Source organism: Aythya marila (assembly GCF_965140915.1).
Source record: "Aythya marila genome assembly, chromosome: 4".
NCBI lineage: Eukaryota > Metazoa > Chordata > Aves > Anseriformes > Anatidae > Aythya > Aythya marila.
The window spans coordinates 61,359,935-61,374,853 of NC_139045.1; the positions used below are offsets into that span (position 1 = coordinate 61,359,935).

A 14,919-nucleotide genomic window follows, 5' to 3' on the forward strand; every position below is an offset into this window, starting at 1 on the left:
TGGGGTACCAGTGGATTGTATGATGTGAAAACAGAGAAATCTGATTTCCTTTGAGAAAACAGGTTTAGGTCTATGTTTTGTCTTGGACTAAAATTCTTCTACTTCTGAAATTGAGTTAAATGTGTATTCAGGGAGCCAGTTGTTTTTGCCACCAAGAGGTGACAAAAATGAAGAAAGAAGTGGATGAAATGATTTAATTCTCCTAAATACATTTAATTTTGATGGCGTTTTGCAATAAGTGTGAGCTCCAGGTGGGTATCCAGGCTTTAAAATCAGGGCACAAGCTCATCTTTTGACTGAAAAGTGGAAGCCACTAAAAGGAAAAATATCCCTCACAGAGTCATTTCCAACTGAAAGGGTTGAGACTTCACTGCCCTTCAGAAAGCAGATGACTAGTGGCTATGTCCATGCCGCACACAGCAAAAGTATTTGAGCATCTGTGAATGAGAAATGCTCGTTCCAGAGGAGGGCACCCCTGCACCAGGGACGGGCCAGAGAAGAGGAGAGTAGCAAGGGGTGTGCTTCCTCTTCTGTATTTAAACTAACTTAGTGGGCTCTGTGAAAATTTTCTATTAAATCTGATGATAATGTTACAGCCAGACAAGCAGTTTAATATATATATGTTTTGGTTTCTGAGGTTTGAATTATTAATATGGCAATTTTTTTTCCCTTTGTGTTGAGGATTTCCATTTGTCATAGCCTGTTGTTAGCATTAGCAGCCATGCAGTTTATAATGTGTAACTTTCATTGTGGTTCACTTTTTTTTTTTTTTTGCTTTTATTTGAAAGCTTTGGGAGTATTGAACAATACTGAATAATTTCATTTTTTGCAGCCAAAAGGAGCACTGGAAAATGCCTTAAAAGGACATGCAAACAATATTCGGATGATTCATAACCAGCAAGTTGTTCCACTAGAGCAAGCTATGGTAAAATATTAAAGCAATATTAAAACATATATGTAAAAAACAAATGGTTCTCTGAATCTTGAATGCAATTTAGAAAGCTGAACTTGCTAGTATATAAGCACAAGTTGCATTTGTATTGTCACTGAAGATTAAACTGGTTAAAGTCTGTATTTAATAAACATTTCTCATACGTGGGATACTACTACTTTATAATACTGCCTTTAAAATACTGCCTAAGATCATGGCCCCATTTTTTCCCTATTTATATTTTTGGTTATATATGGATAAAAGAGGAAACGGGGAAGAACTTTCCAAAATTCTAATCTTAAATCACCCATTTTCTTTTTTCCTTACCATTTGTCTTCAGTAATAAAAGTAGTTTTGACTTTCACACATTTCATGAAGTTAACAAGCACTTAACAGTGCTGGAATTGAAGCTCTGACAGTCGTAGTTAGAGCCAAAGGAAAATATTTTCTGTTGATGCTGTTAAAGATGTGAAAAGGCTCCTTCTGAATGTTTTTTTTTCCAGACACTGATTTGTATCAAGCTGTGAATTTCATACGTGCTAGCTGTTGTTTTTTCCTCTACATAACTTGAAGACTTTTATTTTATCTTAGCATCAGATAAAGTATTTCTGCCCCTGTCAAAGCCCTCCTAAAAAAGCACTAGGCCTCTGATTCTATGCTGTTCTTTCTAATTAACTCCTAATTATTCTCATCTCTTTTTCCTTTTACAAAACTGACTGTCAAGAAATATGTTAAAGCTAGGGTAAGTGCTTCTTCCCTTCTGACACTGCACAATATACAAATACTGTATATTTGTATATACAATAATACCACAAAATACAAAGCTGTACTCTGGACACCCAGTTCCAATTTCAACTGTTCTCTCTTTCTTCCCCCAAATAAATCTTTCCTAGTTTATTGTTACTAATTTGAGTTAATTTGAAGTCTTCAAGTACACAGCTTTTAACGACTTAGTGCTGTAACTGAATCACCAACATGAATGGTTAATAACACAATATATTTATTAGTTTTAAGTTAATATAACTGCTGTTACTGTATAAAATGTGGTACGTTATATTGCAAACAAAATAATCTGTACAAAATTGAAGCACACATACAGTGTTGCAACAAGTAGGCTCTTACCTCTAGTGATGACTTACCTTTTTTTTTTCCGCTCTTTTGTACTAGAGCACTTTAAATCAGAGCATTAGGCTTCTGAAGAGGACATCATCTGAACTTATGGTAAGTTTTTTTTTCTGGCAGCAGGAGCATTTTACTGTGTATTAAATCCATTTACCCCATATACAGGACATATTTTCAATACAGGTTTGAGTATTTCTGGTTGTTCTGTTATTAGGAAGAGATTGTAGTGCAGTGAGGTAGTAAAAAGCTTTTAGATATCTCTGCACAGCTTCTTCTATGTTGCCATTCCCTTCCTTTTAGAGGAGGGGGAGAGAAGGAAAGAATCTTTTTTTTAAATATGAATTACAAACTTAATTATCAGGTGATAAAATAGACTAGAGTAAAGTTCCGTGTATGGTGCTAATAATGCTAGTAAAAATGTAGCCTTTTTATTTTCTAGAATCCTTGAAAGCTAAACTTGGAGATGGGGAACAACCAAGAAAGAAAACCCAAAAATACAATTGAGACAAGAGCTTTGTGATTCACATTCTTGACCAGCTCTTGTCCAATGTCCAGCTCCCACTGGGCCCCATCTCTTTGGCATTGTAGTCATTACCCTTCTGCTTCTGCAGCATCAGCCAAACACTGGGAGCCTGTGACTGTGTAGAAGCTTCTCCAGGGTGTCCAGTTTCCCATTCAAATAGCAGCTAGTGCCTGCACCATAGTGAGACCAGCTGCCTTTGGGCTCTGCAGGTGTGAGGAGGATAAGCAACGAGATGGTTACTTTTGTCAGCAAAGTTTTCTATCGCTTCCAGCCTGCCTTTGGCTCTGGTACCTTTTTTTTTTTTTGTGTGTGATTTTGACCACTATCGTAGGACCCAAAGATTGGATTTCTCAAGAGATGAAAGTATCTCTACTCTTAAGACAACAAGAACAGAAGAGAAAGGTGGTCTAGTATATAAACTAATTACGTAGGTTCCAGGAAAAGTTGCCGTTCGTACCTACTGCTACTTTTCTCTTTTAGTAGTTAAAGGTTTTTGTCAGATGGTCATGATCCTTAGGCAGAGTGTAATTGCATATTTTGTCAGGTGTTCACAAGACGATGTTATGGATGTATCAAGAGAATAATTTATCATATATAGTGGCTGCAGAAGAACTGTAACAGCTTGAAAGGGATTTTTTTATATTAAACACCTTCTCTTCCCCTCCAGGTTAAGGTGAAAAACGTCATTAGCGCTGTTAATGCTGCCCAGCTTCTCATAAACAACAATGCTTCTCTAGTTATTGTCCAGGTAAGTTTTATCTGATTTAATTACATTTGTTTAACCTATCATGGAGATAGAGGTTCACTTACTTTTGTCTGTTTTTAGGAAACAAAAAAGTACATGGACACCATAGTTGGCTACTTCGAGCAATACATTGATTGGGTGAAGGAGTCGGTAAGGTGCATTTGCTTTATTGAGAGAAGCTGCTTTTAAAAACGTAAAGGAGCTAAATAGTAGTAATAGAAAAGTTACGTTGATTGTATGTTTTGTAATTTCAATTTGTAAGATATTTGTGCTCAATGGGAAGGAGAAAACTTGTCTTCTCAAAATAATTTTGTATGAAGTAGAATTGAAAGGATGAGTAGTACTGATTGGAATAAAATACCAATTTAGTACAGTTTGTTTTTTTGTCCAGGGCTAGCCTGAAAACTACCATTTGTGCTAAAATTGTACTGAGACTGCTTAGTTCAAAATTATATCATTAGCATCTTGTTTTGTTCTTCTTTCTGTAGCTTAAGTCATTGAGAAATTGAGTTGATGTTTTAAAGATTTAAGTTCAATTGATAGCATATCCCATTGGAATTTATTGTGAATTTGGAAAGGGAGAGAGAGAACAATTTAGTAAACAGTATCACAGAATCACAGAATCACAGAATTTTCTAGGTTGGAAGAGACCTCAAGGTCATCGAGTCCAACCTCCAACCTAACGCTAACAGCCCTCCACTAAACCATATCCCTAAGCTCTACATCTAAACGTCTTTTGAAGGCTTCCAGGGATGGTGACTCCACCACTTCCCTGGGCAGCCTGTTCCAGTGCCTCACAACCCTTTCAGTGAAGAAGTTCTTCCTAACATCTAACCTAAAACTCCCCTGGCTCAACTTAAGCCCATTCCCCCTCGTCCTGTCACCAGGCACGTGGGAGAACAGGCCAACCCCCACCTCACTACAGCCTCCCTTGAGGTACCTATAGAGAGCGATAAGGTCACCCCTGAGCCTCCTCTTCTCCAGGCTGAACAAGCCCAGCTCCCTCAGCCGCTCCTCGTAGGACTTGTTCTCCAGGCCCCTCACCAGCTTCGTCGCCCTTCTCTGCACCCGCTCAAGCACCTCCATGTCCTTCTTGTAGCGAGGGGCCCAAAACTGAACACAGTACTTGAGGTGCGGCCTCACCAGAGCTGAGTACAGGGGGACGATCACCTCCCTAGCCCTGCTGGTCACGCTGTTCCTGATACAAGCCAGGATGCCGTTGGCCTTCTTGGCCACCTGAGCACACTGCTGGCTCATATTCAGCCGACTATCCACCATCACTCCCGGGTCCTTCTCTGCCTGGCAGCTTTCCAACCATTCCTCTCCCAGCCTGTAGCTCTGCTTGGGGTTATTGCGCCCCAGGTGCAGGACCCGGCACTTGGCCTTGTTAAACTTCATGCAGTTGACCTCAGCCCATCGGTGCAGCCTATCCAGATCCTCCTGCAGAGCTTTCCTACCCTCAAGCAGATCGACACACGCACCTAACTTGGTGTCATCTGCGAACAAAGTAGCTGTAAGCAAGTTTTGAGGTTCTCATTTTTAATCTGTTAGATAACTCAAACTGTTTTCTTTAATGTTTTTCAGATTGCCATGGAGGTAGCAGCATGCAAGCCTATTGCCAATGTGATAGATACAGCAGTAGATATATTTTTATGCAGCTATGTAACTGATTCTGTGGTAAGAAATCTTATCTGTTTCTCAAAATTAGGGCATCAAGTGAGAAATTCTTTGAACATAACTCTGCATTCAGTTATTCTGGCTAGACTATTCAGAAGTGTGACAGTAAAGGATCGCATCCAAAGTTATTCAAGGACCTGGATCAACCAGTGCTGGACTTGTTTTCAGTTTTCATTAAACTTCGGCTTCTGTTAGCAAGAATCCTGTAAAATAAATCCTGTAAAATCAACTTGTCTTAGCAAATATTTTTCAAAGTTGTATTGTGAAATAAATACACTACTACTAATTTGGAATCTAAGTTTTGGAAAGGATGGTTTTCAGCTTGCATGATTCAGAACCTCCTTGAAATAGAAAAAACATAAAAATCTGAAGTTTCTAACAGTAACCACTTCTAACTTAAGTTGGAGGGAGAGATAAAGAAATATTGAGGAAAAACTTTCTCAAGTATCTTTTCGGGAATCTAGAATTTACCTGAATGAGGTAAATGGATTTTTTTATCACTTGACTTGTAGCAGACTGAATCATTCTTGTACATTGGAGACTGAGCATGACTTGCATCAGTATGCAAGGGCAGTGTTGGCCCTTTTGTCTTGCAAAAGAGCTTGGAGATGGGGCAGCATATATTAAAAATAAAATAAGCAACCACATGCATGGAAACGACCTGAAACATCTAGCTATTATTTGTATCACAATTTGAGCTGGGTAACAGTCACACTAACAGTAAATGTATGTAACCAGTCAAAGACACTCTGACCTTGATAATGTCATAAAATTTTCTAACCTACCAGAACCATGTTGTACATGTGGATCATCTCATAAATTACAGAGCTTCTGAGTTTTGAGTAGCAACTAAGCATCCAGCGGTAGATGAATCGTGTTTTTTTTTGATGATAGAACCTATCTGAGTCACATACAAGTCAGAATGCCTCCAGGCGATACAAACCAAATTTGAAAAACCATCATTCTAACATCTGATGATAACTCAGCTCATCTGTGCGATAATACAATTAGTTATGCAAGCAGGTTGCAGCTAACAAGTTAGAAAGCACATTGAGAAAGTGCTGGAAACTCAGATTTTTGCAAGAACCTCAGATACTAATTTAAAATAGCGAGAAAAGTGAAAAAATGACACTAGTAAATGCTGAGAGACAAAATCACTTTCTAGCCCAAGGCTGACTAAGTTGAAATAACTACTTAAGACATTATACATGTGTGAATTTGAGAATTTGAGCATCTCTGGACAGTCTTGTGTTTGGTTACATCTGTAAGATAGTGGTGTCTTTAGAAAGAACACTTTAGAAGTGTTCTTTACTTTAGTGACTGTGGAGGTTGCTTAGCTTGTCCTGTTCCATGCTAGTATAAGGAGCTTCAGTGCACAGACCAGTGACAGTAGTTTCTAATGAGTTCTTTTAGTAACTGTGCTGTGATCTTTTTTTTTTTTCTCTGGATTTTGTTTCTTTTCAGAATACCTTCTGGTTTGGTTTGGGAGGCTCTTCAATATTTTTAATCCCTGCCATAATTTTTGCTGTAAAACTCTCCAAATACTATCGTAGAATGGATACAGAGGATGTGTATGACGAGTAAGTATATACTCCTAGTCAAACTAAAGGGCAAATGGGTTTAAATGTTTTTTTCTGGTGTCTCACATGAAGGTGCTATAATCTTTAAATCTTCTGTGCTGTCAGATGAGCAATGCATGTTCTTGAGAAATACTGCAGGTTTGGGTTGGTGCCTGCAAAGTGCTTCGTGCAGGTAGACTTTGGTGAATTTAAATTGCCATGATTGTAGATATTTCTAGCTCTGGCTTCAAGAGATGACTTCAGAATGAGGTCTTCAGAGCTTTATGTGCAGCCTTTATATAAATATCTTCCAATGTGCAACCGATTAAGCTTTGCTAAGTTATCTGTTTAGGTGAACTGTGCTTTTTAATCTCCTTGAATTAACTATTTGCTTCCTTACTGTCTTAGTTATTCCTAACCAGTCTTTCCTTTTTCAATTGCAGTTCCTCTGTCTCAGGGACTTGGCATTTTACTTTATGATAACTGTTCTTACTTATTTTCCCATCAGTTTTGGTTTTACTATTTTCTTTTCTGCTCTTCGTTTTACTCATTCTTCAGTTGGCCTGTGCACTGCATTTCTCAAATTTCACACTGATAATTCTTCATTACACATTCAGAAATCAGTAGAGCAGAAACAGGCATGTACAGCTAAAGTTAATCACTTATTTTACTGTCTGGTTAATGACTCCTCCTTTTTTATGTTTTTTAGTGTCGAAACTATACCCATGAAAAAGTAAGACATTTTTGCTGGTATTTGGTAAAATTATTTTATTCAGGTGGGAGGGTTTATATTTTTAATATAACTTGTTACTTCAACAGAGGTAACACGTTTTGTTTCACCAGACTTTATATTAGAGTATCCAACTCAACTGGAATATCTTAATAAATAGTTTATGGAGAATATTAAAATATAAAAAATGTAAAGTTATACTTATTCCATAGCTCCTAATTGTTACAAAGGAAAAGTTATCTTCTACTGTACAGAAACAGTTTATCTTTACATATAAGACCATCATCCATGTACATGTCTTGGAAGCCATACTGTACATAGTGCATCTTGTAGTTAACATGGTCTTTTTTGGTGTATTTATTTTATTACAGTACGGAAAATGGTAATAATGGTTATCATAAAGAGCATTTATATGGTATACACAATCCTGTTATTACAAGGTAAACCAAGTCTGAAACTGCATGCCTTCATGTCCTTTCTTAGTCTACTCTATTAATCACCTATCCAGTTTCCTGCACGTTTTAAAGTGAATCACTTAATAATTTATGTTTCTTGCATGATTATTCATTATAAAAAATGCTGTATGATTTATATTTCTTAAATTTTCATTACATAACAATTAATATTGTAATAATCTCCAGCAACGTAACGAAGGAATTGCCTACATTTGGACATAAAATCCAGATAATTAGGTATTTATCTAGCACAATGGGTTGCCCTAAATAATTGGTAAACATTAAAATATTTTGATGGCAGGTGAAAGTGATAGGGTGGAATGCATTCTTGCTCCTTTTTTTTTTTTGTCTGTAATGAGCGTATCTTTTTATATATTATCTAGGACTGAAGCAGGTGCAACTTTACAAACTGATTAATTTGTGTGTGTTCTTCCTGTGCAATGCATGAAACACAAAAGCCAAATTTTATAAAATCAGCTTTTTCTTCTGATCATCCTGAATTCTAATGAGGAGCTGTAGAGACTCTGCAAATAAGCATAGCATTTAATTGCTCATTTGCTCTGTCACCAGAGTAAGTGTGCTTATATTACATTTTTTTAGACGATGCAGTGAAGAGCTTTTGCTGTGCAAAAGGCAGATGATCCAGGATATGCAGAAAACATGAAGAGATTAAATGGGTGTTTCCGCATGGGTAGAGTTAGTGTAACATCACAAAACAAGAAATTTAAGTTAGATTTAAAAGGCAGGAGACTTGTGTTCTTTTCTGTCTCCAACTCTTGTGCTGTAAGACCTTAGCTAGTTGTGAGACTTTCAGTTTTTTATAGATAACATAGGGTGTCCCTCAACTTTAATAGTATATTTTGCAAGATACGAGTTGCTTAAGGAAGGCTGTAATCTGTAATTAAAGTACATAGCTCCCTGTGCCTTAATTTACAACTTTATGAATGAAAAAATACAGGTCGAGAGCTGGCAGACGAATAAGATAGCATTGTTCTTTCAATGATGATTAAACACCAAGAAAATGGAAAGTTTGCAAATCTTGCCAGATCTTATGGCTGCATCAGCTGCATGTTACTGTTTGTTAGAAGTGTATTTTACAGTCCTTATTAGTGACCAAATCTGGATTCCGCATTTCCTTCTAAAGTAAATATTTATATATAACAGTGTTTTCAGTGATCTGATCAGGATTGTCATTGTCTGTGCTGCAGTTTAAAGATTCCCTAAATAAATCTAGAAGGTATCTAATTCAAAACTAATCTCCACTGGCACATCTAAGAACTGTTTCAGGACTTTTGATATTTTACATAAGAGGAAACTAATAATTGCTCAGGCCTTAGAAGTCCCTTTCTGATCTTTGAATCTTTAATATGAATGTTAATAATCTTGAAGTTTAGAGCATGTTTTTCATGGTATTTCAGGAATTGATTAATAGTTAATACAGTGTTCCTGAATAAGCTAAAAATTAACATAAAATAATCTTTTAAAGCCACTAGTTCAATTCTGACTTCCTTTTTCTAAATTTTAATAGTTACTCAAAATTGCCTTCTGTAAGATGGCATAAGAATTCTGTTTGAAGCAATACTTTCTTCTGAAAAGTTAACTGAAATCATTTAAAAAACTGCTGATTATGTTAGATACATGCATTGGGTTCCTTAGTCCAGGATTCTCGTATGAGTAGGGTCTTATTCTTCATTTTTATTTGAGCAAGCTCTTTATTTTTAAATGATCCTTGCTTTTCCTACAAGGATTTTAGACACTTTGGGAGATCTGACTGTGAATAGGTCTCTGTACACCTGCACTTTTGCATAGTTTTCTTTGTCCTTGGAAACCAGCTGAGTTGTTTTGCTAAAAAGAGATGCAAATCTCTCTCTTTATAAATACGAGATATGTAAATACAAGTAGGAGATCCATGAGGTGTGTTTACATTTATATAGATACCTCACATAGAGGTGATATACATGTTAAAACAAGTGTTAAAGATATAAATAACCTCAAATGCAGACACCACTTTGGGAGAATAAAATTGGAGGCTGGATTAGGCTCTTCAAAGAAGATTGGTGTTGAATTGGTAACCCAAACATTTCTTTCTATCCTAAAACAAAGGTAAGAGGAGAGGTTGGTGGAGTAAACAAGAAAACTATTTTCTCTTTCTTGAAAAGTTCTTCATTAAATAAGTGGAAGTTTGAGAAAGATTTGGTACCAAATGAGCCTTATAGCTAGACAATCTGTTTCTGTTCTGTCTGCGGACAAAAGAAAGTTACGATTCTGATTTGTGTTGCTTGTTTGTTTGCTTTTTTTTTTTTTTTATAGCTCTGTGGAACAGTGGTAACAGATACTGGAAACTTTAAGGGGTAAGCAATAAGCTTTTAAAGTCAATTCCAGACCTACTTTCCTATTTTTAAGACTATTCTGCTTTCAGTAGTGTGAATGTTGTAAGATTTAAAAATAATTTTAAAAACGTATTGAACCATATTTGTGTTCCTATGAAAATCTATGCCTTTGTTCTGGTTAAATTACGTTAGAATTGTGTCTTCATCAAGTTTTCCTGACTTGTTTTTGTAATTATTTCCAGGCTACAGAAATGAGGCTCAAGATTCTTCTATGGGACTGTATCGTTACTCTACCAAGCGTATTGGCATTTACATTCATCTTCAAAATACTGAGCCACTTGTTTTATGTGACCCGCACTGCAAATCACAAATGTACTATTGAATGTTATGCCATAAACTACTGTACAGGATCTTTTGTGACCAGGGCACTGCCTCTCAAATACCACTGTTCAAGGCTTGAATTAAAACGGTTTTTTGTTTTTTACTTTTTTACACTGGGCTTTCTATCTTACATCACAGGATATAAATTAATTAGATTAACTGACTTTGCTTAGTCCTTTGACAATTGGTCAAGTTCTTATTTTAAATTGTTGAGATGCGTTAAATACAGTACATACACGTTTACATAAAAATACATTTTGTATACAGAGACTTTTGTATATATGTTTTTCTTAAAACTTATGAGTGTTTAGTTAAGATTTTAATATTGTATAATACATTTCACAAATGAATTTACCAGCATGATCAGTGTTGCTATTTGGTGCTCTTGAATGAACAATTTGGACTAAATTTTAATTGTAATGGGATGCACAGTGTCTCTTTGTGTCTCTGAAAGTTCAGTTGCATTTTTTTCTTCCTTTTTTTTTTTTTTTTTTTTCTAATTATGATTTAATTTATAGTGTTTTTTTGCAGCATAGACCTAAAAGGGAGACTTCTGTTTTGAAACTGTGTTTGGGTGGGAGGGTTGGGAGTATGTGTAATGCTTAATACAGCAAAAAGCTAAGCTTTCTAGAGTTCAGTAGTACCCAAAAAGAGCATGAAAGATGTCAATGTTGGTGATTTTCAGAATGCTTTACATTCGCTGACTCCCTTTTCCCCATTCACACCCACTTCTGTAACATCCTTAACAGTGTCACTGTTAAGCTGTGCCTCTTTGAGGGGCAGTGATACTATTTTTGTTAAATAATTTCAAAATAGGATTTCCAATATTGAAATTCAGACACGTTCAGCAACTGGAGTTAGAATTTCTATTCTGGCATTATTGCTTTGAATTTTGGCATACGGTTGTGTTGCTGAATTAGTTAACAGCAGAATTAATCAAAAGAGCCACAAGTATTTATTGTACTAGTGTAAAACATTACAAAGTGTGAAATAATTGGGCATATTGATCTCAAATAGTGTCTCTTTGCATATCAGTATTCTTAACTGTTTCCAGTGAAGTTCACTAGCTTGAAATAGGGATAATCCTGAAAATCATTCAAATAATTTTAAAGAAATGTTGGAAAGTCATACCAGTCTTTAATCTGGAATAACCTTATTTTTTTCATTTTTAGGTCATAAACGAAGACATTTCTAATTGACAGTATGTAGCATAATGTGTATATGTAATGTTCAGAACTGTAGATTTTTAAAAGCTTCTATTTTTAATTTGAGAAAATGTTGCCAGTTCACTTAAATAAAAAAGAACTTGCTTAACTAACTGATGTTTGATTCTCAATTGTTTTGCTACGCAGACCTGTCTCAGATTTGCAGTTAAAATCTTACAAAAATGAGTTATTTTTACCCTGACTAAAAACTTATCCTATATCTTACTTTTATTGATGACTTTAGCTTATGCAAGATAAAAGACCAAGAACTGGAGCAGGAAGGACTGAAAGAATATTGACTCTGTGTGAGAGAGCTTCTGAATTCCACAAAGGGTGTGATTTATGCAGAGATGTAGGATTTGAGCTAATGAGTTGTGGGGAACACCTACATATCCTGCAAATGCTCAAGTTGTTAGTGCTTATCTTTGTTTGTGTTGTGCTGATAGCAGAATTAATTATTTTCTAGGCCTTCAGTTCCCACAGTTCACTGCTGGCAATCTAGCCCGACCTATAAAAGGACAAGTGTTTTCCAGTGATATTACAGACCATGGGCTATTTCATCTGAAGCATAGGCAGGCAGGACATAAAAGTTGGATGGGAATGAGACAAACGGTTTGCAGTTAACATATTAACTGCAGTACTTAAGTACACCAGAGCTCTTGAGTCCAAGCTTCAATATTTCTCCTTGTCCTTGTAGGCTGATTTGTCATCATGATTGCACCTGAGAACTTTTCAGAACTAGAGATCTGAAACTGGTATAAAGTATTTTTTAAGTAATTTTGAACTCCATCAATTATTAGTGAGAACAAGAGACGAATGTCTTTAGTTTCCAGGAATTCTCAGTACTATTGTGCATAAGAAAGTGTAAACACAATGCATTTATTCGTTCAGTTATCAAGAGGTCTTTGAGTGCTTCCAGTACCACTTCGAAATCCTTGGAATGAAGTGTGAGATAGGCAACAAGATTCTTCTGGCTGGCTGGATGTCAGGTGAGAAGACAGGGTCTTATGAGCTAGAAAAGTCCTGGGTCGTGCAGCAGCACAAGAGGGGGGTTCCTTGTGACCAACGGAACACCAAGGGACTTACCACGACTTTCCATAGCTCTGCTGCTTTTAGCTACTGCAGAAACTGTTAGTACAGAACTGCACAAAAATATTTATATTCTCTTGTATTTGCTTTATGACCTACCTATGTCTCATTTATTATAAACAGGGAAATATTAAAAATAAATAAATAAATAAAGGGGAGGGAGTGTGGAAGTAAAATCTGATAAAGCACAAATATGTGTTAAAGCACAAATAAGTAAATTTGACATCTCCTAGGGTGTATTCCCTGGTGCTGAGAGCTGTGATAAGCTAGTTCTTGTTCTGTTGGCTGAAAATAACCCAAGGATTAACAGTAATTATAAAATTTCCAAACATCTGCCTTATGTTTAGGCCTACATTATTTTGCTAAAGCCTTATTCCCTATATATTTTTAAATCGTGCAAGTATTTAAATATTGCAAGTCTAAAAATCTTTCGTGACTTAAAGATTGTGCAGTTGATTCTTCCCTGTGTCCACAGTGTATGTCAAGTGCTGACAAAATGAAGTACTAAAATTGCATCCTTACTGTGCAAATCCACAGAAAAGCCACTGCACAAATCAGCTTTTATTAGCAGGACATGTTTATAATCATCCAGACGTATCTGCATAGATAGTTTTGGCACTTTTATCTTTTTTACTTCAACATGGCTTTACAAGTTCAGGCATGAAGATAGCTCTAAAACAGCTGAAGAATGGAAAATACCTGTTAAAAATCAAATATGACATGTTCATCCTGGACAGGAATGTGCTTCTCGGTTATACAACTATCGTTCTGTATTTAACTGCGTTTACAAGATTTGTCTTGTTACCTTCTTGGGAGTTCACAGGTTATTTGACACTCCCTTGGGCTATAAATTATGGGCACATGCCTACTGAAGGGTGATTTATTATTTAAATAAAAAAAATTTACATCCTACATCTAGCTGGAAAGAGGCTTCTTTGTGCACTGAGCCTTTAAATTGTGAGCAGCCAGGTACTTACAACTTCCACTTTCTTGGATCATTTTGCTCAAGGATCTCGCCATGAAGAGCGTTGCCCTTCTTTTCCTAGTAGTGATCTGTGGCGTGGCAGGATGGGGACAGAAACTGAAGCCAAAGAAGAGAAGCAATGGTGAAGAAATCAATTTTCGGACTAAAACCAAAGACGTCTGCACCATGAGCATGAGTGGGGATGAGGAGATGAAACTAAGAATTGAATGCAAAAGCCAAGGCAAGTCCTACTGGTGTGAATACACTGGCAAGCCATCAGTCTGTCGTCCTTTCCGAAACAATCCCAAACTCTACTGGAATCAGATTGCCGTGGAACTTAGAAAGCTCCCTCATGCTTGCGAATCCACACAAGTGTTGAAGGCCACCATGTGCCAAAAGGCTCCTGCAGATGCTCTCATGAAGCAAATAGCTGCTGGTATGGAGCCGGAAGACCTAGCCAATCAGGACAAGTCAGTCCAGAAAACTTCAGCCTCTGTGAGGGGAGCAGGGAAAAGCTCTGTTAAGAAAATAGGGAAGCCTGCAATACTACCTCTTATAAAACCAACCCAACATGGTCAAGGGTCTGAAAATGAAACTGAAGCAATGAAACTGGCACGGGAACATTGCTGGGAATCCCTGCATGGTTTCTGCTCCTACATTATTGGCATCTTTAGAGGTTAAGGATTTGCTTCAGGTAAAACTCTGTCTTGAAGCACAGGAGAGCATACCGAAATGTAATCCTATTGTAGTTCTGTTTATCTTTGTTTTAATCCTGGGGATCTCTCAAGGGGGTGGACAAGGAGGCTTTAGGGTCACTAACTAAAATCTAAAATAGGAAAGTCAGTTGTATTATAACTTCTGAGTGTCTGGAGAGCCTAAACTCCCATTGATATCCAATAGGTCAGGACTCCCTCGCAGCCTCATATGAGGTGCTCAGTACATACTGAGATGGTGGTTATATCTGTTGATAAATAGTGAACATCGCTTGTATTTTTCCTGTTAGAATGTGTGTCTGAATCCTATGGTTTAACTGTTTGAATTGGGCTTGTTCCTCCCTTCTGTCCTTCCTTCCATCTTGGGCTTTTTTTTTTTTTTGGATGTAAGCCAGCAAAATGTGATAAATAACAAACACATTAGACCCATATAAAAAGTGCAATTTAGAGAATTGTATTTAGACTGTGACAGGATAAACCATGTTCATCAAAACT

At 36.7% G+C, this 14,919-nt stretch overlaps 2 protein-coding genes across 5 annotated transcripts in view; both read left to right on the forward strand.

Moving 5' to 3' along the window:
- Positions 1–10,976, forward strand: part of PROM1 (prominin 1) — a 61,226-nt gene extending 50,250 nt beyond the window's left edge. For 3 of the 4 annotated variants that reach the window (XM_082759273.1, XM_082759276.1, XM_082759274.1), the window contains 10 exons: positions 833–925; positions 2,099–2,152; positions 3,244–3,324; positions 3,403–3,471; positions 4,906–4,998; positions 6,463–6,578; positions 7,267–7,290; positions 7,659–7,727; positions 10,053–10,093; positions 10,315–10,976. In XM_082759273.1, coding sequence (XP_082615399.1) covers positions 833–925; positions 2,099–2,152; positions 3,244–3,324; positions 3,403–3,471; positions 4,906–4,998; positions 6,463–6,578; positions 7,267–7,290; positions 7,659–7,727; positions 10,053–10,071 — 618 coding nt within the window. In that variant the 3' untranslated portion in view covers positions 10,072–10,093; positions 10,315–10,976. The remainder of the gene's footprint in view (positions 1–832; positions 926–2,098; positions 2,153–3,243; positions 3,325–3,402; positions 3,472–4,905; positions 4,999–6,462; positions 6,579–7,266; positions 7,291–7,658; positions 7,728–10,052; positions 10,094–10,314) is intronic. The other variant, XM_082759275.1, reaches the window with a different exon arrangement.
- A 2,789-nt stretch (positions 10,977–13,765) lies between these two features.
- Positions 13,766–14,392, forward strand: FGFBP2 (fibroblast growth factor binding protein 2; the record flags this gene model as incomplete). Its single annotated transcript, XM_082758576.1, has 1 exon — positions 13,766–14,392. The coding sequence occupies one exon, from the start codon at positions 13,766–13,768 to the stop codon at positions 14,390–14,392; it is 627 nt and encodes a 208-aa protein (XP_082614702.1).
- Between the last annotated feature and the right edge of the window lie 527 nt (positions 14,393–14,919).